Genomic DNA, 27,513 nt, shown 5'->3' on the forward strand with positions numbered 1-27,513 from the left:
AGCTTAGTTTAAATCAAATTAATCTGAGATGGACCCAGACCAGGGCCTAACATTAAAGGTACCGTGAAGTTATTCATCCAAAATCACCCAACAGCATTCCAACAAAACCGTGCTCAGCACTGCAGCTCAGTGATGACCGCTCTGTTTCAATGGATGAAAAATCAGCCCTTCGGAAGGCAGCCACCGAAGTCTTCAGGTCGAGGCTTCTCAAAAGGGAAGACAATTATTTTGGAAGGGAGAATTACTTTTAAAAAAAAAATGCATTGAAGCCCTTCTTATACATACCAGACACTATCTTTTTTAAAGACCACCCAGCTCTGAGCCTTGGTCAATACAAGCTTAAGAACACAAACAACATTTCATAATTGCATAGCTGAAAAACACTTCTACGATCTATTTCTGAATAGAAAAACTTTTATTTTTCAGTAGTAACTGCAGACTTGTTTGCAAATTAACTTAAATTAAGTCTGTTTCCCTTTCTTCCATCCCAATAACAGCTGCCCAACAACCAGTCAAAATCATTGTATTTTGCTTAATTTCTGTTCAATAGAAATAACTTAATTGCAGCTAGCTCTTCAACTGCAATTTTGCAGCACTAATATATACCAGCCATTTTGTTTTCAGCATGTAACACCAAGAAAAACAGCTGTCTCCAGCCTACTTCTCTATTAGCATATGAGATAATTTAGAAAAAAACAGCAAAGCAGCAGAACACAGCAGTAATGGCTGATTTTTGTTAGGGAAATACACTTGCACAGGCAGGACCGTTACCTGATCTTTCCAATTTGCTACCGCTGGCTTTCATTCAGCAAGGTGATTTCTCTTTTCATTTTAAATCACCGTCACTAATGTACCTATGCTGTTTTCTCACTTCTCGAGTAGTTAACTATTAAACAGAAGGCTGAAAATACTGTGATTTCAAACAGATTAAAGTAGTCGCACCGTACAGCTAGTATTTTTTCTATTCCCAGCTAAGGGGAAGAGGGCACTCGTTTGATCAAGTCATTACAGCTGCACTTCGCTGGACCATCTAACCATTAATAAGAAAGATGCGAAGGCTAACAGGCACTATTCTCCCTTTTTCAAGGGTGTCCACAACAGGGAGCAGACAGAGAACAATTCATCACCTGTTTTGACTGCAACATCCTGCTGTCCGAATGCCAATTACCAAGCGTTCTCGTAAGAAGTGTCACTGAAGTCCAAAATGACAAATTTCTAAAGCCAAATTTAAATACTTTTGCGACTAATGGTGAAAATTGTTCTCAGGAGCCTCTGTCTTTGCTGCAAGGCTTTTCATCAGCCCACGCATAAAAGAAAACAAAATCTCAAGGAGTTGTGATTGTTTCACACTTAATAGGCTAACTTGAAATCGTCTTTTTTTTTTTTTTTGTCCTTTTTTTTTTTTTTCTTTCCCCCCCTCTCCCCCCGGAAGATTTGGAGCCCTTTCTCTGTGCTTTGCCCATATAACGCAGACAATACATCTGCTAGAATCTGATCGTGCAGAGCATGCTAGGGTTGTTCAGTGATACCATTAAGGACTAAGGTGAAAATTTCCAGGATGCTTTCAGATAAGAAGAAACTGGGAGATGTACCAGTCTGAAGGAGATACCTAACTGAAGCCATTATTACTACTAAACTTCATTTTAGCTCTTAAGAAAAACTAGTCAATTGCTGTTATCATTCCTTCCCATGCTGAGAGAGAACAGAGATAAACTCATTACTGCTGTACTCTAACGGAGATAATTCACCTTCTTTTGTTTCACCTGCAAATCTCAGTTACATAGCAACAAAGAGACAAGAAACGGCCAAGAATAAGGGAAAGCAGGTTCCTAACAATACATAGAATATACTTTCAGATGTACTCTTGCTGCTACTGTAAACTACTTTAGCACCTATAGATCTGATGCATCATTCTAATTTTGCACCAGAGTTACTAGTGGCATCTGAAAAAAAATATGATTTAGGCATAGAGAGGAAGCAGGAATGTCTGTCTTTTTATTCAGAGTATTTAACTGAACCAAGAAATATGCACTGTAGAGCATTACTGAATTCAAACTGGGAGTTTCTTCCTTGAACTATAGTTTACACTGCAATAAATAAGGGGTGGGGAACAGGTATGCATGATAAACGAACCAAACAGAATAAAACCGAATGAATAAATAGTTATTATGCTTCGGTAATGTAAGTAAAAATATTAAAACATGTAATCATCCATGTATAAATAAAGCAAACTTCTGAAATACAATATTAAAACTGCCTGGCCAAACCCTAGGCAGACTCAAAAAGTCAACATTTTCATCATAAAAACCCATTCTATTTATTCAAGCTCATGAACACACACAAACCCTCTGCCCTGCTTCCCTTCCCTCTCCAGGTTTAACAGCCTAAATGGAAGAGCACTTCCACAATAAATACATACGTCCCCCTACATTTTGGCTATGTAGGTACTGCATTTTCGTATCTTTTCAAGATAAGGCATCCTTTGTCAGCAACCTGAGAAGTTTAACAAGTCAAATCCAGCACCTTCTCTTCCCTAACAACAGCGCACGACAGGTTTTGGCTGCACCAGTGACACATCCCAGCCTGTGAAGGAAACCCCAGCTGTACTGGGGAACTCAGCACCCTTCTCCACCCCCTCGGCTCAGCGCACCCCAGGACCCAAGCCTGACAATCATATTAGTTTATATTATATTAGTGCCAGCACCCCGCATACCAAATCCTCTTTGAAACCTGTGTACTCATAAAATAACCAGATCTCTCACCAATAACAATAGAAGCACAGACCTACCGAGGCCATAGAACAGAATTACACCTCGACTTGTTGTTAACAAGTTTCACAGCACTACCCCTGCTTACTGATCTAAACAATACAAAGCTAAAAACGTGTATGTGTAAGTGCACCATAACGGAAAAAGTCAGCTTCATCTCTCTGTGTCCTTGGCATCCTCATGGCCCCCCATCCCAATCCCTGCTTCCCTCCTCAGTGTGCAGCGATGTATTTCTGTATTTTATTTGAAAAAGAAAAGCAGCAATAATTTAAAGCCTTGTTATTCACAAGGCAAACTAAACAGTGTACTATGCTTATCAATAAAATATGAAGTGTTCATTCCCATGATTTTCCATGTCTCGGCTGAGACTCCTCTGTTAACACTCTCTGGCATTATTATACACACAAAACCAAATTAACAAACAAAAAAGGTGGAGGAGAGGAGGAGGATGAAAGGATGAGGATATATGCAAGGTGTGTTTCATTTTAAAAAGGAAAAAAGAAAAAAATCTTTGATTGCCATAACTAATTGTTTCAAAGGTAACTTCTACATGCAAATCAACATTTCAACAAGACATTTTATAAACGTTTAAACACAAGAGACACTCACATTTTCATGTACTTTTAAACTCAGAAAAAGGCCACAAAGCTTTTAAAAATTTTAAACCTCTGTGCCCTAACACCTATAGCTGCATCCTGAAGCAAACAGGGAAACAGAAGCCCCCCTAAAGAAACACCAACCTCTGCAGCTTTCCTCATCGTTTCCTCGCCCAGGGATGCAAACCCACCTCTGAGTTACACCGAAGGTCGCTGCTTGTCCTTTCCGAACTCAAAACCTGCTGCACCATTTTGGCCGCTGTCCAGGCAGCTGGGGCGATGCCGGAGCCGGTGGCAGGTGGCCCCGTGGCCAGGAGCTGGTTCCCCCCCAGCTCCGGGCTGTGCTCCTGCCTCCCCTGCCCGCATCGCTCGGGCACAACAGCCACAGCTGCCTGCCCCAGCTGGACGTGCTGCCTCCTACCCCTGCAGCCCCCGCAACTTGCAACTTCTTCAATTAACAACACTGAAGACTGCTTCTAAAAAAACCAAAACCCAAAAACCACACAAATAAAAAAAAAACAAAAACCACCAAACTGAAGCTAGTAAACCTCGCCACACAAAACCATTTCAGGCGGATTACTGCATGTTTTATTTTTTGTCCTTTGCCCTAGCTGCTGAATTATTTAAAATGCAAGCTGTAATTTTTCATGTTTTATCATGGAAAAGAGATACAAACTCATTCAATGTAAAAACATAAGTAAAACTTTAATCAGTGAATAGCGCATTTGGTATTTTCACGTTGTTACATTTCCTACGGAGCCAGCCATCTGTTTTGGGGTAAAACCATCACTGTTTGCAATATGGAAGCATTCTAATTAATGAAGTAAAAATAGCAATTTGGCTTAAGAGGCTTTGGCAATTCATAAACATACTTAAGTCCATCCATTTATCATACAAGTTCCTCTCTCACCAAGGAAGGTCATTTGAGCAGAGTGTGAATTATGACTTTGTTTATTGAGGGAGCTGCAACACAGATTCGGCGAAGCATCACACAGCAAGCGACTGTGCTGCTAAAATGCCTCAGCACCTTTCCAGAAGCTGGGGGGTTTCCCCCCCCTTTTTTTTTTTTTTTTTTTTTACATTTTTACAGCAGTAACTTCATCTTTTCAGGAGCACAGAACGGACACTTGCTGGAACCGTGCATGATGGTACAGCACTTCATAGATGGACTTCAAAACATAACGGTGCTTTGCCTGCTTGTTCGATATCCTACATTACCTACCCATGTTGCTTATAATTTATGAGCAACCACAAAAAACCCCAACTCATATGGCCAGGGGCCACAAGGCTACTAAGAGCAACTGCAGAATTAGAAAAGAACTCTCTTCCTGCGCAAGTGTTTATTTTTATTACTGCAGTACTTGGAAGCCTGAATTGAAATTAGGGTCCTACTGTGTTGGCAGCTTGTATAAAAACACAGCTAGAAGAAACTCCTGTCATAATAAATTTATTAGCTTAAGCCCTACTCCTACAAGATACACTGTCAGCATTACTTCCCATGAATTTCAGTCCCAAGGACAGCTGTTTGGTTTTTTTTCCTGGCATGTACAGGTACACACACTGCTTAAGTAATCATACACACACCAATATTTGGATTATTTTGGAGCAGGATGAATCCTAAATAAGCTTACTTATCAGCGATACAGATCTTTACCTTCATCATCTCAAACCTTTTATTTGTCACTGGAAAGAAACAGGTACATCTAATCTGGGATACAATCTCACCCATTTTATATGGGAAAAGTAGCATCTTTGTTTCCCTCTATTGATAACAAATCACTATTTTGTCTAGAGACACCTACACTGCATGAAGTGCATGCTAATCAGAAGCTACACCCTTTGCTTTTTTTTTTTTTGATGTGGGAAGATGACTGGATGACAAGAAAAATACCTTGTGTAAAAAACTGTTTTGCTAATAATATTTGGAAATTATGCAGCCTATTTTATTCACTAATTTTAAATGCACCGTACCTACGTAGTGAAAACATAGACAGTGATCATACAGCTGGACACAAACGGAGGCATACAGGAGCTTCCCACGTAACAGGAGGGAAAACGGGGGCCATCAACAAGCCCACAGGTTTGTGCAATCCAGGGGGATATCAAGGTTATCACCGGGTGCTCCCCGCTCAGATCCTCCCCAGGCTGAGCAGCAGGCACATCTGGCAGCTCTTCTCACCTGAACAACTCCCAACGCAGAACGCACCCTTTAGCCTTCAGCGGCTCATTTCCCAACAAAAAATGTTCCCATGTTACAAAAACGCCTGGCCGCCACCCTGCCGAGACACGACGCAGTCCCTCCACCCGCGGCAAGCGACCCCCGGGGTGCCGGGAGCCCCCTCACCCCGTTCCCGGAGCGGGGTGCGGGCGCTGGGAGCTGGCAGCTTCCCTCGGAACACCGGCTTTCCTGCTTCCCACCACCTCTCCCATCGCTCCTGTTGGCACCGCTCGTTTATCGCCACCCGACAGAGGATCTTTCTTTTTTGAAGCTCTGATTTCCTTTCAACTCTGCATTCATTATGGATTGCCCTTTCAGTTTCAAGCGAAAAGAAAGCTGCAGACAGCACTAAGAGAACAAAACACAGAGTTATCCTGACCCTTTTCAGACTGAAAAATAATTTGGAGAGTTCTGTTACCTTCCGTACTGATTCAATGTAATAATTAGTGCAAGGTAAGCGCTAACGGGGGGCTGACACTCACTTTGCCCCAAGGTATCACAGAGCCGTTCCAGCTGTTCTCTGAAGTGGGTATCAGCCTTCCTATCGCTTGCAATTACCCCGTTTAAATTGCATCTAGGTATTGTATTGAAGTTTAATAATATACAAAGAAGTTTTGATCGCCACTCAACTCAATTATCTACTCTGTGCTGTCAAACGACACACCTCAGCTATGGCTCAATACTACAAACTTTACGACCAGGTTTCAGCGTAACTGCTGTTTAAAACTGCCCTGAGTCTGAAAAAACAACACTGAAAGCTACTGAGCAGGTTTCTCTCTACAGGAAAACATTTTACACAAGTTCTTAGTGGCTCATTTTAAGTATCTTTTCTTAATCCACGTTTTCCCTTTTTACAGAATCACAGAACACATCTATTATAGCTTACTGTAAACAACAGAAAACTGACAATACAGCATGTAAAACAGCATCGAGACTCTCATGCGTCCTTTTCACACCTATAAATCCAGTTCCATGCACATGGTAAAGACCGTTTCTGTGCCATGGATTGCTGCTCACTGTGCGAGGAGGAGCCTCGGGGTGACCAACCTCAGCCAGCTCCTGGGTCGGTGCACGGCACTGGCACCGCAGAAGCCCACCCACCCACACCTAGCGCTCGAGCCTACACGTGCAATTCAGAAAGCAGGCTTGATCTTAACCTCCCCTTTAAAAGTTTGTAATGTAAGTTTGTGTAAGTGATTTTTAACTTGGAACACTGATTTTCAAAATTCAACAGGAAACTAGATAACTGATTAAGATCTTTACATATAAAGCAGATTTAGATTTACAGAGATTTAATTACTACTTTTAAAACAATCACAACGGTATGGGTCCTCATAGGCTCATCTATTAAGCACTTCACACGCTGGCAACTCAGGAACTTTTTCAAATCTCGTTTTTGTGTCAGTTATCTACCTCCTTTTCCATCAGTTTTGCTAGGCAGAACTCCCCCAACTCTGGGCTACAGATTTGCCCAACGGCTGCAGAGGTCTGGGGCACCGGCTGAAGAAAGCAGCAGTGTCATCTTAGTCAGCCTGCACCTAATTTACACTCCATTAAATCACTGTAAAAGTAATCTTCCACGTTTTATGAACATTCCCAGCATCACTGATGCACATAAGCAACGGCTGCGATTTTAACATCAGTATTACATGACACAAAATAAAAAGGGTCTTTGAGTACGACCAAGCTGGCAGCAAATCACTCTTGGCAAAGGTTTCTTGGCTTCACTCCTGTCTCACAGCTCACATTGGTATCCGAAAATCACAACGTTTTCTAGAATGTAGAGGTTAAATTAGGAGATGGGGTTTTGAATTTATTTCCAGAGAGGATGTCTGGTGAATTGTTATCATCTGTGTCATGAAAATGGATCGGGTTTATGGGATTACCTCCTCATTCCCATTATTTTACGTGTATTTTTACATTACTGCTCAACCACAGCCAAGTACCGCAGCACAAAACACTCGCTGATTAGAAGAACAGTTCCAGCCTGAAAAACTGCTCATGTGACCGAGCATTTATACTACAAATAGAACACATGATGAGCACAAATGTGTAACATAATGAAATATTACCGACTTCTAATGCTGGAAAATGCACTGGGAATTTAAAATTACTTTTAACTTCAACCCAGAATACTGATAATTCATTAAAATTCCTTTAAAATGCTAAGACTTTGGAGAACTCTGCAATGCTACTTTAAGTTGTCTGTAACTTCACAAATATGCTAAATACTATATGAACAAGGAATCCACGCTAGTTAGATCGTAAGATTTTATGTCAAGAATGTGCTGGTTACTTGGTAATTATGAATTTTTTTGTTCATACCTAACGAGAACTTCACACGCACATCAATAGAAGACTGTAGACCTACACTAACTTGTTCATTTTAATTACAATTCTTACACAGAATTGTTTGCAAACCAGCTGCCTGTGAAGTTAAAAAAAAAAAAAATCAGATTTCTTCAGATCCCTCCCACCCAGAAGTAAGAGGGAGCCATTCTGCTGTTGGAAAGACACTCACCTCTAGGATTCAGCGAATAAACCTCCAAAGATACTCCCCAACTTACCTGCAAACACGAGGGAAGTAAGGCACCGGCACAACGAGAGCGTGCTCTGTGAAGAAGCTCTTTAATCCTTGACCAAACCGGCAGCCAAGATCTACGGGCATCTTTGACAGTCCACAGCATTGACTCAGGGAAGCTTATCCACGCTCGTGAAAGGGGCTTTTACAGTCAAGGAAATCAAAGCAGGAGCTTTCACAGCGTTCCCTCGCTGTACTGGCCAAGACTAACGGCCAAGCCATCCTCTCCATCGTCAGCGCTGTTGCATCCACAGCGCATGGCACAGGCAGCAGTGCCAGCGGCAGCACAAGCCAGGAGGATACCCTGCACATAGCCAAGGCGAATCTACCCGTCTCCCCACCCCCTGGCTTCTCCCCTCCAAAGCCCAAAAGACCTCTTCCTTTCACAGGAGATTAATTAGGCTCCCTGGCCCTGCGCTGCTACGTTATTCATTCTCTCTGCTGGAGAAGCTGGAGTAAGGCCAGCCGCCCGGATTTCTTTCATGCACAGTGTCCTAAAGAGACACATTTGGAAAAAGTACCCTGTGATAAATCACCACTGTTGCCAAGCGTAGTTACAAAATACTAACAGACTTTCTGTCTTGAAAAGGAAGAAGAAACCCAAAGTTGACGTTAACCTCTTGTGCACTGGGATGCCCGAGAACCTGCAAGCGAAACTCTTACCCACTGACAAAACAACCAAGAAACTACCGCGTAACACGTACATTACAACATAAATGCATTAGATTTGCATAAATCAGAAAAAAAGGCGCCGCTTTGATTTTCCTTTTTGTTATCCTATAGAATTTAAAATGAACTTGGTAGAAGACCAGGTTTCAAACTAATCTAATCTAGGTTAAAAATGCAGGATTTTCAGAAGTGTCCAAGAAGCCTACATACTCCTCCTCATTTGGTAATTAATAACTTCTGGAAAATCTGACAAAAAGTTATAAATACCTTTTTAAAACAGCCCACATCCAAAGAATTTGTTTATCCCAACTAAAAACTGGATCAATTTGTTTAGCAAAATAAAATTTACTTTTTCAGTTTAAGCTTGTCAACTGTGACTAAAACAGCCACCCCTATTTTATTAAAACCTGGTGTTATAAAATATAGAATCAAAAAGCTCAAAGTCAGCCCATGACATTTGTTTTCCACAGCTATAACACTAGAAGTGCTACGACAAGCAGTGTGGGAAATACTTCTCTTAGGAAAACAGGAAGAAAATGAAGAAAACTGACATGAATTAATAAGAAAATTATTGTGATGAGGCCCGCTTTGCTGTCATTATGTACTTAGGAAGTAGCCTCTGCTTCTTCTGAGTTTTTCTTTCTCCCTGTGCCCTAATTTTAGCAAAGTGCCTTCAGGTGCAGCTCCCACGGTTGCCCTGCCTCAGCCTCCCCAGGGCGGCTGGGAACAGGCAGCACGCTCCCTCCTGAGCTGCTTCGGAAAATAAATGAAGAAGGTTTATTTTCACGACTTCACATCTAGTTTAAAGTGATGAATCTCCTTTATCAAGAGTGTGGCAAGAAAAGAGGTAAGCTGTGGTGGTGGTACAAAGCACAAGCAGCAGAAATGTCTTCATTTAATAGCAAAGATGTGTCTCGGGCATATGCAGGGAGCACAAAGTTCTTGCTTTGTTTAATTGTCAATAAAGAGAACATAAAGAATAGCTGGATATTCAGCTTATAAACTGTGGGCTTTTTATCTTGCAGGTCAGCTTTCAGGGCACCGTTTCCCAGCTAAGGATCATTTATCAGCCATTTGGATCAGCAGACAGTACTAAAAGGCAGATGGGATGTTTAGACACCTAGAATTCCAATTTTTCTTGTTTGAGACCTTTGATCTAGTGAAGCCTCTCTAGATGTCTGCATTTAGTAACACCGCAGCATTATAAACTTTCAAACAGGGTTTGTTCAGGTAACATACCAATTAAAAACACAGACAGATTTTTGAACTTGAATTTCTAAATAAATTAAAAAAAAAAACCAACTCAGAAACACCATCAAGAACGCTTTCCATAGCTTTTTATTCCTTTTAATAACACAGTCTTGGAAACTCAGTGATGAGAAAGAGGTATTTCACTGCAAACAACTTCAAGGAGTACTTTTGAAAAAAAGAAGTGTAAGTGGATGACTCAATTGTTTAAATCAGACAAGAACAACGTGATGAATATATCATTTAAATGCACTATTAATTCTTGTGGTGTCAGTGAAAGTGTTTTAATAGAAGTTAAAAGCAGACTAATTCGTATTCAGTAGGAAAATTCATGTATTAATAAAAAAATAACATATTAATACTTCACTTGAAATCATAACAGAAGAAAATTTCAATATAAATTAAATGCCTCTTTTTAAATTAGTATATTGGAATCAGGAGATAGTCCATGATCTTCGTTTCTTACTCTAAGAATGGACCAAAGGTCCAGCTCACCAGGTTATTGTTTGTCTGTCAGCAATCGGTAACAGAGCTCGCAGAGGAGAGCTGACGGCCGATAACCACTCGGAAGTGTAACAAACTGCTTCATGCACCACTTGATCGTAGCTCACCTAACAGAAGATACTGAATTTCAAACCTGTTTAAGTGACACAAACCATCATCTCCTAAGATCTGGACACCTTGTCAAAGCTTCTTGTAAAGTCATGCCCCTAACTTGCTCAGATTTGGGGGGTCGGGGTGACCACTAAGAGAGTACAGGTCATCACAACCTCAAAAATAAAACAATGATATAAAAGGATAATATATATTTGAATATATATATTTATATATATATATATAAAAAAATAAATCCTTCCACATCAGCAAGATCTTGCATCAAGAATTGCCACAATCCTCTCAAACAGGTCATTTAAAGATGGAAGCTTTAACAAATATCCATGAGTTATCTAAAAATATATCCAGTATTTAAAAAAAAAAAAAAAAAAGTCCTTACATGCATGCTGAGAGTAAAATTTCTGTGCATGCAACAGAACCAGTCTGAAGAGGAGAAACTTCTACAAAGATGACAGCTTAAAAATCAATTGTCTTAAAGGTGCCTTTTCCATTAAAAAAATTAGTAAGTACTCAACACTTAACTCTTCCTTAAGGAAAAAGCAAAAAGGAAGAGCAAGCACAACTCCAAAAAAAAAGAATGTGGTAACGACTTTACAGACCGATTCGCCAACGCTTAGTACTGGTACTTCATGCATCAAAGAGATGCCTATATGAACGAAGTTAAACATATGCCTTGCAACACCAGTAACTTTACACACACAGTGCCAACAGGGAAGCTACAAAAGCCACATTTAAAAAGCCACATGAAAAAAGCCATCCGTGCAAAACCTGGGAGGCTGGGAAGAGGCTGCAGAAGGGAGCGAATTTTAACTTTTACTGAATTTCATTTGATCGCATTTGTATACATCACGCAATAGAACAAGTAGGTTTTATAGATCAGTAGGTTTTATATAAGCTGGCTAGTATTTAGCGCACAAAAATCCCTCAGAAATAAAAATATGCATCATACATCCTAGAGTGTAAGTTTAGGATGGAGCAACAAGTTTTCAACATCTGTCAATGTAATAAACAAATGCAAGAATCTGTATCAACACTTCCCATTGATGAGTCACAGTGAATATAAATAATATTTATTTTTAGGAACTGGAAAAAAATAAAAAAGGTGATGTGGAAAAATCCGACATCTTTGGTGGAAACTTAAGTAAAGGCATGCTCAGACTAATAAGGTGGGGGTTGGTCCCTTCTCCCAAGTAACAAGAGGAAGTGGCCTCTAGTTGCGCCAGGGGAGGTTTAGATGGGATAATAGGAAAAATTTCTTCACCGCAAGGGTGGTCAGTTATTGGAACGGGCTGCCCAGGGAGAGGGTTGAGTCACCATTGAGTCACCATCCCTGGAGGTGTTTAGAAGACATGTAGATGTGGCACTTGGGGACGTGGTTGAGAGATGGACTTGGTAGTGCTTGGGTTAACGGTGGGACTTGATGCTCTTAAAGGTCTTTCCAACCTGAACGACCCTAGGATTCTGTGTCACTGTAATATTGAGGAGAGTACGATGAAAAATCTTTTGCATGTGGAGCACAGAATCAGTGTGCAGTCTCTGATTGCATTTCATTAGATCGCTTCCTTCTTGTGAAAGGTTACAACACCGCAGATTGTTTCCTCACTGTGATTAAATTCCAAAATTAAATTTAAAAGAAAAAAAAAAAAAAACAAACCAGCAGCACTGTGAAGCCCCAGTAACTTCCTCACGATTACCTGACGTACCTTTGCTAATGCTGCTTCAGCTCCTATCACAACAGCAACAGCAGCTCTTCAGGGTTTGCATTTCAGACCCCATCACGCTAGAACCACCCTGGGACACAACCTCAGCTCGCCGCACAGCCAGAGTGCATTAATCTCTTCACCCGGAGCTGTCGCTGACGTCCAGAGCTATCCTAGTGCTTCTTTCAGAGCCATAACTACAACCCTCTTGACTGTCATCACACCTCATCCATGTTTTTCTATATTCTTGGCTGTTTACGTTATAACTGGACAGTTGAAGATCAAACATATTGAAAATGGAATGTAATAAAGTAACAACCTACTAATACCTTCTGCCATTCACTTACAGTCCCATTTTTACCTTCATCATGACATTTCAGAAGCCTGAACACAAAATGAAATTATGAGGCGAGCGGCTTACTTTGCATTCTGAGATTTTACAATAGAACTGGGAATACAGGCTCCCTCTATCCCACACAGCAATTAATATTTCCTCCTTCCACACTATTTCATAATACTCAAAGGGTATCTAGAACCTTCCTTTCTCCTCCCCAAACAAATATAAAAATCATGACTTTTGCATTGTAGCATCTGTGCCATGTGCTCTGCCACTCAAAGTTTCTACTTTATATTCTTTGTATAACCTACAGTGCATTAAAAAAAAAAAAAAGTCTGTATTGCTACTAAAAGATTTCTCTCTTGTGGTCTCATGGAACCTATTCCTACAAGTCAATCAGAGAAAAGACACTGAACTATAAGCCTTTCACAAATCTCTTGATAACGTTGACTCCAAAAAAGCTAAATTTAGCACTAATAGTTGTGAACAGCCACCTTGAAAGAACATTTTCCAAAGAGCTGAATTCATTCCTAGGAGATTAATCCAACTCACCTGCCCCAGCGATCACAGGCTCCTGCTGTAGCACTGCACACCTGCATATTCTACAGCGAGAAAAAGATCTGCCCAGTTCATCTATCGATGGCATTTATTGCTTGAAAAATCTGCCTGAAATTGTGCCAAGCCATGTGATATGAAAATTCACAAGCTATTTAATAAAGAATATTACCTATGGCTTTCCATGATTGACACAGATCAATTTGAAATTCATGCAGGCACAATTTCACTGCAAACAGAAATTACAGCTCCAACATTCAAAAGGAACAAAAATACAAAGCCTGCTGTTCAGCTTGAGCACTTCTCCATTTTAATTATTTTTCCCACATATGAACATGCTTATTTTTGTGCCACATCAAGTTCTGATTACAAGAAAACAGACATTACATATTCAATACACTAATGTAAAATGCCAAAATCAACATTCAAATGTGGAATATTTCTAAACCGCTTTATTCAGAAACATTCAATAAGTAAGTTCCGGAATTCCGAAAAACATTGCTTTTAGTTTGCTTGTACAAAAAACAAAGCCAGTTTTGCAGATTGGACTATTCGTTTTGTTTAAATCTTGCTTTAAGTTAAGGAATCCAAGTTTGTTGCTTACCTAAGATCTGGGGCGAGGCTTGTTCCAGTAGAGAGAACCCAAGATGAGTCATTAGACATCACACTGGTTTCTTACTGATTTTCAAACAAATGAAATAGTTGAATTCACTGATATAAACCTTTTTTCTAGATTACCTTGTTTGCATTTTTAATAATTTCCTCAGACATCCTGGAACGGACATCACTTTCCCATCAGTTTGCTTTAACAAATCCCTCAAATTGATTACTATTATTTTCTTTAGAAGCAACTGTATGTATTCTTTCTGAATTATGTATGAGAATGCTTTTTCTTTTTTTTTTTTTTTAATAAGAGAAGACAAGGTCATTAGACATGGAAAAATGTAACTACCTCCTTTGCATATCAGTATGGTGCATTTCAGCACAGCTTTTGATAGATCATTTGTCAGAAAACTTCTACTCCCTCTCCTGGTTCAGCAAGAGTAAAACAGCTATAGGAGGTTACTACAAACCTGCTAGTTAGTCTGTGTAACACCACAAAATCCTAGATGTATCCGCAATTACATAGCATATAGGTATTATATTGTTCCCCTTACACACCTACGACACCACAGTGTGGCTGTATCAGTATACTGATTTATTACTTTCCTTAGCCCCCCAAATTCCGCTAGATTCAATAACAGAACTGATGCTTCTGATCCGCTCAGCACCTGTGCAGTATTGCATTTTAAAGCTCAACATGTTGACTCACCTACTACACAGTAAGAAGGTTTTTGACAAAAGCCGTAACTGCTGTGAGCTGCTCTTTAGTACTCGTCATCAAAAATCCAAGCACTGTACACCAACAGACTGCTCATTTGCAAGGGTAAGGGATGAGGTATTATCCTCATTTTACAAACAGAAATCTCAGGCATGCAGATGACAGCATTACCAGTTCCTGGCACTCAGCCTCGATCATTAGAGGCTGTATTTGACAGCACTGACCATTCTTTGCTCCTTCATACACTCAGCAACTGCTTTTTCTCTTTCTTCTCTTTCACCCCCTACCAATGTGCTTCTGCTTCTGTACACGCTGCAAATAAACACCCGTCAGGAGAAGGTCTGGGACCCCGGTACTGCCCCTCCTTGGGAGCACCCAGCTAAAAGACCATTATCTATTATCCATGGTCCATCCCCTGCGCACAGGGTTAGTCTGTCCCATGAGCGTGACTTCACATTTGTCCTTGTTGGACTCCATAAGGTTTCTTCCAGTCCATCAAGATCCTTCAGACTGGCAGCCCCTGCCCTCCAACGGCATCAGCTGCTGCCTCCAGGGCAGTGCTGCCCCCAGACTTGGTGAGGATGCTCTCTATCCCTTCTCCAGGATGCTGCTAGACGCTTTGTAGTACTGATTCCAGTATCAACCCCTGAGAAACGTTCCTCATAACTGGCCACCAGTTATGACTTTGAACTCTTGATCATCCTCCTTCCAGCCCGACAGTCCAGCCAGCTTTCTCCTTGGGCTCCAGTCCAACTAGCTAGCCCACATCCTCTCCAGCTGGCCACAAGGGTCTCAAGCGGAGCTGCAAGCACCACTAACGCCAAGGTAAGCCGTGTCCACCACCCCGCTCCCAGCTGCAGAGCCAGTCACTTCATCACTGCAGGCAAGGGGGCTGCTCAAGCACCATTTGAAACTTGATAAATCCTTCTGCGTCAGCTTTTCCCAACGACCTTCTTGTCTTTCATGTCTGGAAATGGCTTTGAAGAAGCCTTCGTAGTTTTTCACATACTAAGCTGAGGCTGTCAAGCCCGAATTTCCCCAGACCCCCTCACGTCCCCTAGATGGGTGCAACACTTGCCTCTTCCCAGTCCCTGGGGACCTTCTCATGCTTCTGGGCATGTATCTTCCAGCTTCCCACATTCTTCTGTGAAGATACAGAGACATCAGAAGCGAGCTCTGGTGGAAAGCATCTGCAGAACGACTGGGGAGCCCCAATTCATAACAACCTTACTGCCGTTTCATACTACACTACGTACGCTGATACTTGTCACGTGAAGAGGCTGCTCTAGGCTCTTTAAAGGTTTATTAGCAGTTACCAGGACAGTAAAAAGCCAGTTGTGTTCTTTAAGCAGCATTCAGCGGTAAGTCAACAGGGATTAAAGCAGCTAGATTGCACAGCTGAACAGTTCTGTTTATAAAATTACCTTTTGACAAAAAAAAAAAAGAAAAAAAAAGATCTACAAGGAGACTTGAAAATTATTTCTAAAACTTCCTACCACATTCACTACGCAGCTCCATTAAAACTGTTGGCAAATGCAATTGAAACAAACACCATGTAATATTAGGAAGAAAGATATTCCCAAAACTGTTTCTCTCTTTTCCTCCAAGCCTCCTACCCTCCTTCCCGAGTAAGAAGCAAGAGCAGCTTCCACAGCTACAGTCGCAGCCCAGACACCCACCACCAGCACCCCTGAGCTTTCTCCTCCTGCTCATTCCTGCGTGAAACCGAAGCTCACACAGAAGACGCTGAATTCCGTGAGCTCTGGTCAAACACTGCTTTCTGCCGGCACAACGCTCGATAGAAAGTATTACAGATAATCCACAAAGGCAAATCATTGTCACGGCGGTTCCTGGCAGCTCCAAGCGAAGCGTGCGCAGGGCAGGCTGGCAGAGGCTGGTGGTCGGGGCAGGCAGCTGAGCCCGAGGGCAGAGCTCAGAAGGGGCAACGGCACCGCTCCTTGACCCCTTTAATTTCAAAAAAATCGATTCCCTCGTTTGCAGAATGGATGCCCACATAAATGACCGGTTTAAAAAGCCTTTTTCTTTTCCCTGGAAGAAACCCTCTGGAGGTTAAAGAGCTCAGATCAGCCTACAAGGACAGCAGAAGGGGAGACGGCTGCTGTAATGGAAGCAGCATTCAGAGCGGAGCAGGGCAACAAACCGGCCCCTGCTATTAGAAGGGACTTTGGTGAATTAATCTCAGCAATCACATCTGTAGAATCGCTAAGGAAGGGGAAGGTTTGAGAAGGATTAAAGCTGGTATAGAAGAACTTGACAATGGGCTCACTGACCTAGAGATAAATCTTGGATAAAAAACAGCAAGCAGGAATAAGTCTGAAAAATAAAATTGGATGACTGAGGAAAAAGGAGTGCTTGTAGATGTGCTGATAGAAATGAAGAATGGGGGAAAACAGCAAAAGAAAAAGAACTAGCTCCCAGCAGCTGTAAAGGAGACAATCCTGTCCAACACAGGAGGCACGCCTGCCTCCCTTTTTTTAGCTGGTTGAAACAAATACAGCCATCAGCACAGAAGAAATACATCAAACATCTCCCTCACCTCCCCAAACCCATGTACGTAATGTTACAATTTAACCTTTATGAACAAACCAGACAGAGTCAGAAGATGCTTTCATGCATTTTGTCTTGGGGGAGGGGGAAGGAAGAAAAAAAAAAAAAAAGAAAATGTTGAGTTCCGATACAGGCTATTTTAAGGAAACGGGAGGAACTAAGTAAGAACTGCACCTGTATCAAAGCACTAAATATACCTGACACACAGAGCCTGCCTTTCAAACAATGTTACATATTGAAGAAAAGCATACAACGTCACGGGGGGAAAAGGATTTAGAAGTCCCTAAAATTTAAGCCTCACAGTAAAGAGCCCAAAATACAGCATTTCAAAGAGAGGGAGATGATGTTTTATCATAAAAACCAGACATTAAGAAACACAGCATTCTCCTAATTCTCTCACAAAATATAAAGCCAAAAAAACTGGGAATACTGAGGAGATCTAGAAGATTATCAGTATTCAAGAAGATTTAACTGAAAGAAAACATAGTAAATTGAAATATTCCAGATTCCAGAAATAACGCAGTAAAATGCAGTGGTCAGCTGAAACGTTGAGAAAAATGGAGGAAAGTCATATCGTAAGGTTTGAAAACAGGGGCAAAGAAAAAAAAAGGTTTTATAAGTGTACCACAATAAGGGAAGTTAAGAAGGTTCAAAATAATGGCTCTAAAAAACCTTTCTGTATGCAAATAATTTAAGAATAACATACAGCATGAGATGACAATCAGGACACACTGAGAAAGGACTAAAAATCCCTCTCCAGAAAAAGATTAGTATATATGCCTGTATTTGATGAAAACAAAAAAGATAAAGAATAAAACAATACATTAAATCTCAAGAGGGTGGAAAGTGCCACAAAGAGGAACAAAACTCACTGAATTGGTGCTTCAGGTAATAAAGTCACTGTTAGGGCTGTGGAAACACAGGAGGTGGGGCGAGGCTACCCATTGCTTGTTACTCAAAGCAGAATGGAGGCAGCCTTAGTCAACGTGCTTCTTACAGCTGGTGATGTTCAAATTTGTGAAAATATTGGCAAGGCTGAGGCTGACAGAGCTGGATTACCCCCCCACTGCCCCCCCCCCCCCCCCCCCCAACTCACACACAGGAGCATGAAACCACACAGGCTGATAAACTCTAGCGGAACAGTTGAATCAGTTAATAAAAAAAAAAAAAAAAGACACACACAGTAAAGGAGTGAACAGACCTGTCAAACAAGAATTATGTATGGGCTATAAAGCAAGTTCGGTTAACATCTGTAGTGTTATAAAAACAAAGGAAAAAAGATATTTGTGGATCAGAAGCAATCAGAAGCAAAGAAACACATATCACAATAATACAGAGCACTAGCAGCTAAAAATCTTTTTAAAGTAGCTGTAGAGGAGAGAGGCAGAAGCTTTACTGTCCACACACCGAGAGCCTGGTATATGAACAAGACATATTCTGACCAAATAAATACGCCTTACTAAGAAGAAAAAAGATGTGCATGTGTACCCATGTATCTTCCTAATATATTTCCTTCTTAAGAAGAAATACACTAAATTACATAAAAGAAAAACAAACTTTCCGGAAGGGTCAGTTCATTCTTAATACTCAAAATATGTAAAACTCAAGGACAATATTTCACTGTGGTCAGAGGAGCTATGGATTTGTCAACATATTTGTGACTCGTTTAAAAATGGATTTATGAAAAAACAGCAAACCTTTTGGAAGAAGACAGTCTGAATTATTATTTGCATTTAATGACTTGAACATGTGGATACAGTCAGCGTTCAGAACCACAATACATTCAGTAAGTCTGATAGGTCTTTTAATATCTTATTTCTAATACCTTCTTAAATTAAGTTATCCCAGCATCTGTAGGACCCACCAGCTGGATCTCATCACTAATCAATTTCTTTCAGAAATGAAATCCAAAAAGCAACTGTGACCCTCAAACTCTTTTGGGGTAAAAATTATGCTGAGACTTCCAAAAGAGATCAGATAGCTAAGGAACTGCATGGAGTTCTGGCAAAGCAGTGATGAGACCTTCACAGAGATGCCTTTTATCTTAGAAAGGCAAGAATCAAAAGAGAAGAGCATTCGACAGGGGCTCTTTTAATCCTGGAATTAAAATATAAAGTGGCAGGTTCCAAAAGGCTCTATAAATACATTGGAAGTTAGAAGTAATTGGCTCTCCTGTGAACCAGGGAAGAAGAACAAATTTTAAAAACCCTACACCAAAAATATTATGAATGGCAGGCACACTCCTAGCCAGCAAGCTCGAGATAAAAATTGTGTGCATTATATCAGTTAAGAACAGGTAAGATACAATTCCCAACTAACTCAGAAGAAAAAAAGCACATCCTTTGGGCTAATCTACAAAGAATTACATGTCTCAGATAAATTTAACAGTAAAAAAAAAAAAAAAAAAAAAAAAGACAGGAGTGAATTAAGAATTTACCTCAGCCTCCACCAGAAATAAAAGGCACAACTTCCTCGCCTTACACCCCAAGAAGTGAAGAGAAATATACAATCAAATAAAATCTGCAGTTTTGCAGCTAACTTTTACTAGGTTCTAAAGGGAATCTGAACTCTTACAGTAGTATTAATTTAATGTGATAATGTAAGAAGGAAATAGTCCATCTGCTAGGAAGAGAAACAAGGATAATTGTAATAGGTGGAAAGATTGGATCCATTACATAGGCTTTTTCACAAACATGATACTGGAACGAAAATAATAGCGGATTGATTTGATGTAGACTAATTAAATACATAGCCAGATCAATGGATGTTTAATATAAGCAAGCAAACTGCAGATAAATATGAGACAGGTCCTTGATAAAACAGGAACAACAGAATCCCTTATAGTCTCTGGACGCAGAGACCACAAGAGAACTGCCCTCAGAAGGGCGGAATTAGGCGCAGAGAAGCCCCAGAAAGAACCTCCTGACAATCAGCAGCAGGCAGCAGTGCCTACCCACAGGTCTGAATGCCACTGCTTGCCCAGGGCTTCTGGTCACAATACTCAATGCTGGATCTTCAGCCAGAAGAAAAGAAAAAAAAAGGGGGGGGGGGGGGAAAGGATGGAGCCAAGCACAGTCCTCTTACACTTTCCAACAAACATATCCTAAGCAAATTTGGCCCTGGATACAAACTTGAGTCAGAAAACTTCCATGTCTGTGTATCTCTAAATTAATATAGACAAGAAAAATAAAGGTAATATTTAACCATATTCAGATCACATTTCAGCTTCACAGACACTGGTGTCTGGTAGCTTTGTGGAATATTCATTTATGACAGAAGAAAATACAGCCTAATCAAAGTACTACTGCAGTCATAACGTGTCCTCAAGGCATTACTGTAAAATATCTTGAGTGCCCTTGAATCACACGAGAATTCTTGTTAAGACAAGACATTAAATATGTGCACAAATACACATGCACACAGTCGCACTGCATACAGTATGCCGCTACAAAATCCTATCAGTAGTTTTGAAAATACACACACACACAAAATTAACCACAGGAGATTACACAATCTGATGCCGGTGTAAAAATTCATTTATTTTAATTGGCATTACTGCATGTAACCATACATTCATGCACACATACTTGGTATTCTTCTTTTATAAATATTTTGTGTGTTCCTGAACCACAATCCCATAAAGAGTACCAAAGGAAAAAAGCACCCACCCCAGCTGAGTCAAAATAAATTTTAACCACAGTTTTTCAGAGAGGTTGCTCAGCAGTTTCTGAAGGAGGAATAATAAGGCAGCATTTTACTGTTACCACTACCAGTGTTCTTTTAATCACGAAGAACTATCACAACCACATCGCAACACGTAGGGGCTTGTTAGCTTGACTTCACTGACCCTGTTTGCTAACTATGTTACTGCAAACGAAGGAAACTGCAAAGAACTATAAGTTCAAAGGCCAGTGTGCCCACCTGGATACCCCAAGGAAAAAAACACACCAGCTTTAACCCTGCTTTAAAGGTTTAGTCCCACACTGGAACACAAAATGACCCGAGTGTAGGAAATTAAGACACACAGACTGCAATTTCATCCACACCCAGGCACAGCAGAGACACCGAGCGGGCTGTCACCTCCCCACGTCATTTAAAATCATTCCACGGAAGGTGAATCAACAGCAGACCTGACACCTCTAATAGATTATTTTCACAACACTTACGATTCCGAGTTTGTTCCCAGTTCCCAGAGATGGGTGTAGTTCTGTGTTTGTCCCCCTGTGAACACAGGTTGTTCTGGAAACATCCGCCTCTGCTGTGGGGGCAGCTCACGCTCCCTCCCCCTGGCTCTACCCTCCAGATGACACTGTGTCCCCCCACAGATGACACTGTGTCCCCCACGGTGGGACAGCTTCTGAGGCCACAGGCAAATCACAGCACCAAAACCATCGCAGAAGCTTCATTTCCAACTTCTGATTAGTAATCTACATCATGTTAATGATAAATACAACGTTAAAAATTCAATAAATACCTCATCTTTTTAAAGCACTTGCCTGAAAAAATCCAGACCCACCAGCGCCCCACCTATGCCCCCACAAAATCCTAACAGCAAAGGCAAAAGTGACGGAGGTGACCTAAAGGTATGCACACACCACGTGAAAACCTTCTAGGGAATGAAACGCTTGGACCCAGGGTTTATTCAAGGGGGTGGGACGATCCCTTAAGATCTCTTCCTTTGTACACCAGGAGATCAGGGAGGATGAAGAGAAAGGGAGCACCGAGGTTTGGGGTAAGAAAAGCAAACAAGATGATCAAGTCAGGTTGTTCAGCCCAGCACAGGACTGCTCTGTCACCTTCAGTGATAGGGTGACAAATTCCTTCCGTATTTTATTAGACAGTACTCTCCTTTTCTATCAGCTTTTAAAGCATTCAACTTGTGGTTCACCAGAATTGCAAAGCAAATAAATAAAAGCAAATTTCAGGTTTAGTATTGTATGCTACACAGAAATGTACATGGAAGATTTATTATTTTTTTTGTTCTTTACCATGTTGCAAAGAAATACAGAATTAAATATATTTAAAAAAAAAATCTACGCAGCAATGAATTAATCTAATGTCATGTTAGAGTCTGATACACTAACACTTATCTGAAAAATTATTTTCAGTTGAGGGATGTTTTCCATTCACACAGTGTTAATTTAACAAACCTTACCGTCTCCTTTTTTCTTTCCCTCTCCTCCCCTGAAGAACACCAAACAGAACTTCTCAATAAAGCAACTTATTTCAAAGGCAGAATTGCAATAAATTAAACATACAGTACAGTCATTAGGCATTACAGAAATCCTCATCTATTAAATACTGTCATATTATTTTCAAGAAGACCCATCTCTTTTTCTGTTTTGCTCAAAGACATAAGTACAGCCACATCAAACCTTGTTATTTCAGAACCGACATTTTTCATTCACAAAATAAGAAACACGACTTGCAATGCTCTGCATATACAAGATCCTTAATAGTGTTCCGGGAGATAAGCCGAAAGGAATACTAGGGACTGATAACAGAACATGTGACAAAGATATGGCTTTGTAGAGAAATGACAATTTAAGATCATTTGTCTGCGTACAGTTTTCCAAAGGTTGTATCCGCAGAGGACCTGTACTCTTCCTGGGCTTCAAATTGTAAACGAGATGCTTCACAGAGATACAAAAATCACAAGACACAAGAGCCAATTGCTCGTGTGTCTTCCCAAACCTGTCTTTTCATGCAGGTACCTCCCTGAGATTAACTGCTCCTGCAACAAAAGGCTAAGGAGCTCGCAAGGGGAGAACTCCAGAAAAGCAGTCAGTGACAACCACAACCTTGGGCTCAAATGACTAAGGGCATCTCTGCAAAACAGACGTTTTCCCCACTGCAGGAGACACACACCAAGTACAATAACTAATGCAAGGAAGGCAACACCATGATGCAGTGCTTAAACTTTTCAAGACAAGTATCTTCAGGATCAACCAACAAAAACCGGGACTCTAACCAGAAACCAGAGTTAACAATTACCAATATCTAAGGACCAAAACAAAGTCAGCACTGCTACCAGGCAGCTCCAGGACACGGCGAAGCTTACTGCTGAAAAACACAACTCCCCTTCCCCAAATAAAAGTTGGGGTAGTAAGATATTAAAAAAGACGGGGGGGGGGGGGGGGGGTGGGAATCCGGCACAGTGAGAAATATGCATTAACTCATTTCAATCAGGAAAAAGCAGTTGGTGTTTTCCATTGCATTTATCACCATTATATCTCTGCATCTTCACTTGTGGTTTCCCATGGAATATACAGATGCACTATTTACACAGACACACGAGCACAAATAAACACTGTATCCAGAAATATTCAAAATGTGCTGCCAGATGGCCTTAAAAAGAAAAATGAAAGATCTAATTAAAAGCTCTTACACTGCCAACACTCCATTTTTGGAAATAAATACAAAAGTTAAATAAAAATGTTTTTAAAGCATATCAATATTTTTGTAATGTTTTGCTTCACAATTACAATTTCTCCTAACCCCCTTCATGGATCAGACAGTGTTCATTCCATGTGAATCAGGACTAACTGTAAACTCCTCTCCTGGGATGGTGGAAAAAGGAGACTAAAAGAAATGGTGTCTAAATGTGGGCAATTCCTCCTTAATTCCATCTCTTCCCATTCCTCTCTCTCCCTCCTGTTTAAAATTTAAAACAAGAATCGCTATTGCTATCACTTGTACTGTCTGTAATGAAGACTTCACTGCCACAAGTTATCAGTCAGTTTGGAGGAAAAAAAAAATTATTTTCTTCATTTCTGTAACTGAAACATGAACCTTGGTGTTAATTTATTACAGGATTAAGTACAACTATTATTTGTTTGTCCCTACATCTTATCTCCCCAATAAAAACAGATCATTGTTTACATACATTTTAAAACAAATATACATATATATTTAAATATTAAATCATAGCACAATATTAAAATGACCTGTGATTATGTTTTGAGTCTGCAAGATCATCAACTGAGTACATCTATTCATTAAAGAGAAGAAAGACCCAGTAAAGACCAAAACACACATAAAAGGCATACTTTCAAAGGCTGTAAATAAAACACATGCATGAGGAGTTGACATTTACTTACCACTGGACCTGTTTTTGCGGTTTGACTTCCCTCCTGTAAGAAGCATCTTGAGACTGTTTCGAAACATGGCGATCCTGTTCCACTTTGCGTATCCCAAAAACTGTGAAAAGCAAAAGAACAACAGATGTAAGAAAAAAAAAAAAAAATCAACGGTATGATTTGGTCAACAGGAAAACATGAGAGAGAAGTGGTTAAAAAGTGCTAAAAACAGGATAAAAGTTTAGAAAGATGGAAAATTATTTTGCCAATACGTTTCCTAACAACAGAAATTAACGTGTATATAAATATATATATATATAACACGTATATATATATTATAACACACACACACACATATATATATATATATATATAAAAAGCCTACCATTTTGTTTGCTTTATTCATCCAGGCTAATTCCAGCACTGCTAGTTACCCACCTATTTTGTCATACGATCTGACAAATTATTATCACACTAAACTGGGAAAGACACAGCATTTAGCAAACTGCTTCCGTTTTCCATTACTATTAAAGCCAAAGCTATCAGAAACAGTTGCTACCCCTTCACGTTGCTCAGAAAAAGTCAATCTTGGTGACAACAACCCCCAGACTACAAAGCTGTTGTCTTTAGCTCCTGGGCTAGTTGACTGTCAAATTTGTCAAATTCTTCTGTAAGTTGAATAAATCGTCATGAGGAGGAAAGCCACTCGAACCCAGAGTTAACTGATGCAAAAAAATCAAACAGAAACATCACCCATATGTTTTCCTTGCTCTATGTGTCTCTGGAAAAAAACAAAACAAAACAAAAAACAGTTGTCTCTGTGCTGTGTTGAGGATAAAAGAATGAGCTTCTGGGTTCACCAGACACACTGACAGCTTATTCTGGTGGAACATCCTCTTATTAAAGTAGGTAAACCATCAAAACAGCAACAAGAAAAGCAGCTCCTAACTAGACCAAAAGAATAGTAAAGAGTCTTTGATCAGGATATATAATAAACCACAGCTTTCCTTCCATTGTACACACAATATTCCAGTTACAAGGTAAGACGTTCATCTTGCAGAAATAATCATGAAACATTTTTCCTGCAACGATGTTAGATTCTTCTTGGAGGATGCTCAGTAAACGCCATCTTGAGTTTCTTCACATTTATCTAATGCTTTCAAGTGTTTTAACAAGTTCTAGCAACAATAACACCCAGTTCAAAGAACTTTCTATGTATATTTAAAGCCACCGAAAGTCCTTTTAATATGACTTCCCGAGCCATACTAACATTCCACAGCAGCAGTTCAGAGCACACGCCAACACCCCACAAGCCCGCCCGGCTGACATGAGCCTCTCCTGACTTTTGGAAGTTCCCATACACTTATTAGATTCCACAGACAGCTGTTGGGCTATGTTGTCTGCATGTACGTATGCACGCATGAATATTAAACAAAATACAGTCCTGGTGTTTCCTTTGCATCTACGAACTGCTGGAGTATCAGCTGCCGCCTTGCTGAGCCAGTATGGAGGCTTATTCCCAGCATCCCAAACCAAGCTCAGGCCCCTCTTCAAAGCATCCCACTCTTACACGACTACAAAAGAATTTCCATTCGGGCGCAAACACAATTGTCTGACATTTGAATTCTGTTTAGTTTCTTTAGATGGCTGTTATGTTCCAGCTCGCAGCACAGAAAGAAAACTTCTGGGTTTACATATCCTTCCTCTCTTACAATCTGTTATTAATAAACTTCATACACAACACCCTTTGCAACACCAGAAGAAGAAAGGATGAAGTAGACATTAAATGTAAAGAGGAGGCAACAGAAGTCCAAGTGTTATTTGTTTTGGAACATGATAACATTATAATCCCTCCAACATGCCCCTAATCCAAATGTATTTATCTGGGCTTTGAGCAAGACAAGAAGGTAGTAAACCCCTCCCTGCTACTATGTGGAGAACTGCCTGAGCCTCAGTGTGACTCATCTACTCCTCCTCTACAATATTGAGCATTATGCTGGTAACATCATGTGTACATTTGATTGATCAATTTATTTTTAGAAAAAGCGGACTCAAGTGGTTTTATATTAAGCCATATAGCCACAATGAAGTTAATTTTGACCTGAAAGCTTATTAACAGAGAAATGTAACGATCTCCTAGCAACGTTCTTCCAACATAGGCAGAACAAGAAGAGGTAGATTCTTTGTGCTCTGTGATAGTAATACGTAAAAATAAGGGGGGAAAAAGTTTCACCAGCTATCAGGGTTAGTAACGGTTCGTACTACCTATTGTGCTCCCAGGAATACACCACCGTGTTTGAGCAAGCAAACCCAGGCACTCCTGGGAGCGCGGCGCACGCTCCCGGGGCAGGCTCACCGACGACGAACGGATCCCTCCCGTTGGCAGACGATGCAGCCTGCGCTGAGCTCCTCCACCCAAACCTGGCCCTCCTGCCCCGCTGTCCTAGCACGGGGACCAGTGCCGCGTGCCAGTCGGAGCTGGAAAGCGTTCCCACAGAAGTCATACTCACGATGTGCGACCCTAGTGAATTAAGCAGTGACGCTATCTGCAGCCTGCAGCCTCACCCCTTCGCTTCTCTGTTCAGGCTGAAGTGCATCAGAACCACCTCTGCTGCTGGTGACAGTAACACCAGGCTTCGACCGTCACCAGCCAAGTATAACATCCTATTTTTCGTCTCCTACCTGTGGCATTAAGTGTACTACTTAGCCGATGCAGGTGGAAGGGCAAAAGGGGATTGTAAAGTGCTCGGCTTGCTATTTCAGATTTAGGTAAAAAAAAAAAGGATAAATAAGTAACAATCTTACAGCATTTGCTGAGATTAGAGGAGAAAAACCCTGCTAAAATCATCTGAAGACAAGTATAGGGTGTTCCCTTTGTCTTTTCTTGTTTATTGGTTTTTAAAAAGCAGCTCTCCAGGTATCCATCCTAAAGCACATCTGAGTCTGGAAGGACAACCGAACGCTCACGAATCAAACCCTCATGGTAGCAGTGGACAGCACAAAACTTCCAAGTTCCTAGGAATTAAGAAGGAAGTTTAGGGACTATATCCACATCAGCTTGCACCGAGAAGAGACCTGAGTGGAGCTGTCTTATCAGTGCTGAGGTATAACCTAATTAAACCTAATTATGCTGAAGGAGCCAACTGGACTGAGGCTGAACAGTGCCAAAGGTGAGGACGACAGTTTGCTAATGATGTTTACCTCTCGCTGCACAGCAAACCGCGCCAGAAATCGCTGCGCTGCTCTGGGACTGATTTA

The 27,513-nt window shown here is 40.7% G+C and overlaps 1 protein-coding gene across 8 annotated transcripts in view; it reads right to left on the bottom strand.

Moving 5' to 3' along the window:
• TANC2 (tetratricopeptide repeat, ankyrin repeat and coiled-coil containing 2) overlaps positions 1 to 27,513 on the bottom strand; it is a 247,598-nt gene that overhangs the window by 182,616 nt on the left and 37,469 nt on the right. For all 8 annotated transcript variants that reach the window (XM_055697501.1, XM_055697497.1, XM_055697495.1 and 5 more), the window contains exon 3: positions 24,277 to 24,376. In XM_055697501.1, coding sequence (XP_055553476.1) covers positions 24,277 to 24,343 — 67 coding nt within the window. In that variant the 5' untranslated portion in view covers positions 24,344 to 24,376. The remainder of the gene's footprint in view (positions 1 to 24,276; positions 24,377 to 27,513) is intronic.

This window comes from Falco cherrug, chromosome 20 (assembly GCF_023634085.1).
Source record: "Falco cherrug isolate bFalChe1 chromosome 20, bFalChe1.pri, whole genome shotgun sequence".
In the NCBI taxonomy this organism is placed as follows: domain Eukaryota; kingdom Metazoa; phylum Chordata; class Aves; order Falconiformes; family Falconidae; genus Falco; species Falco cherrug.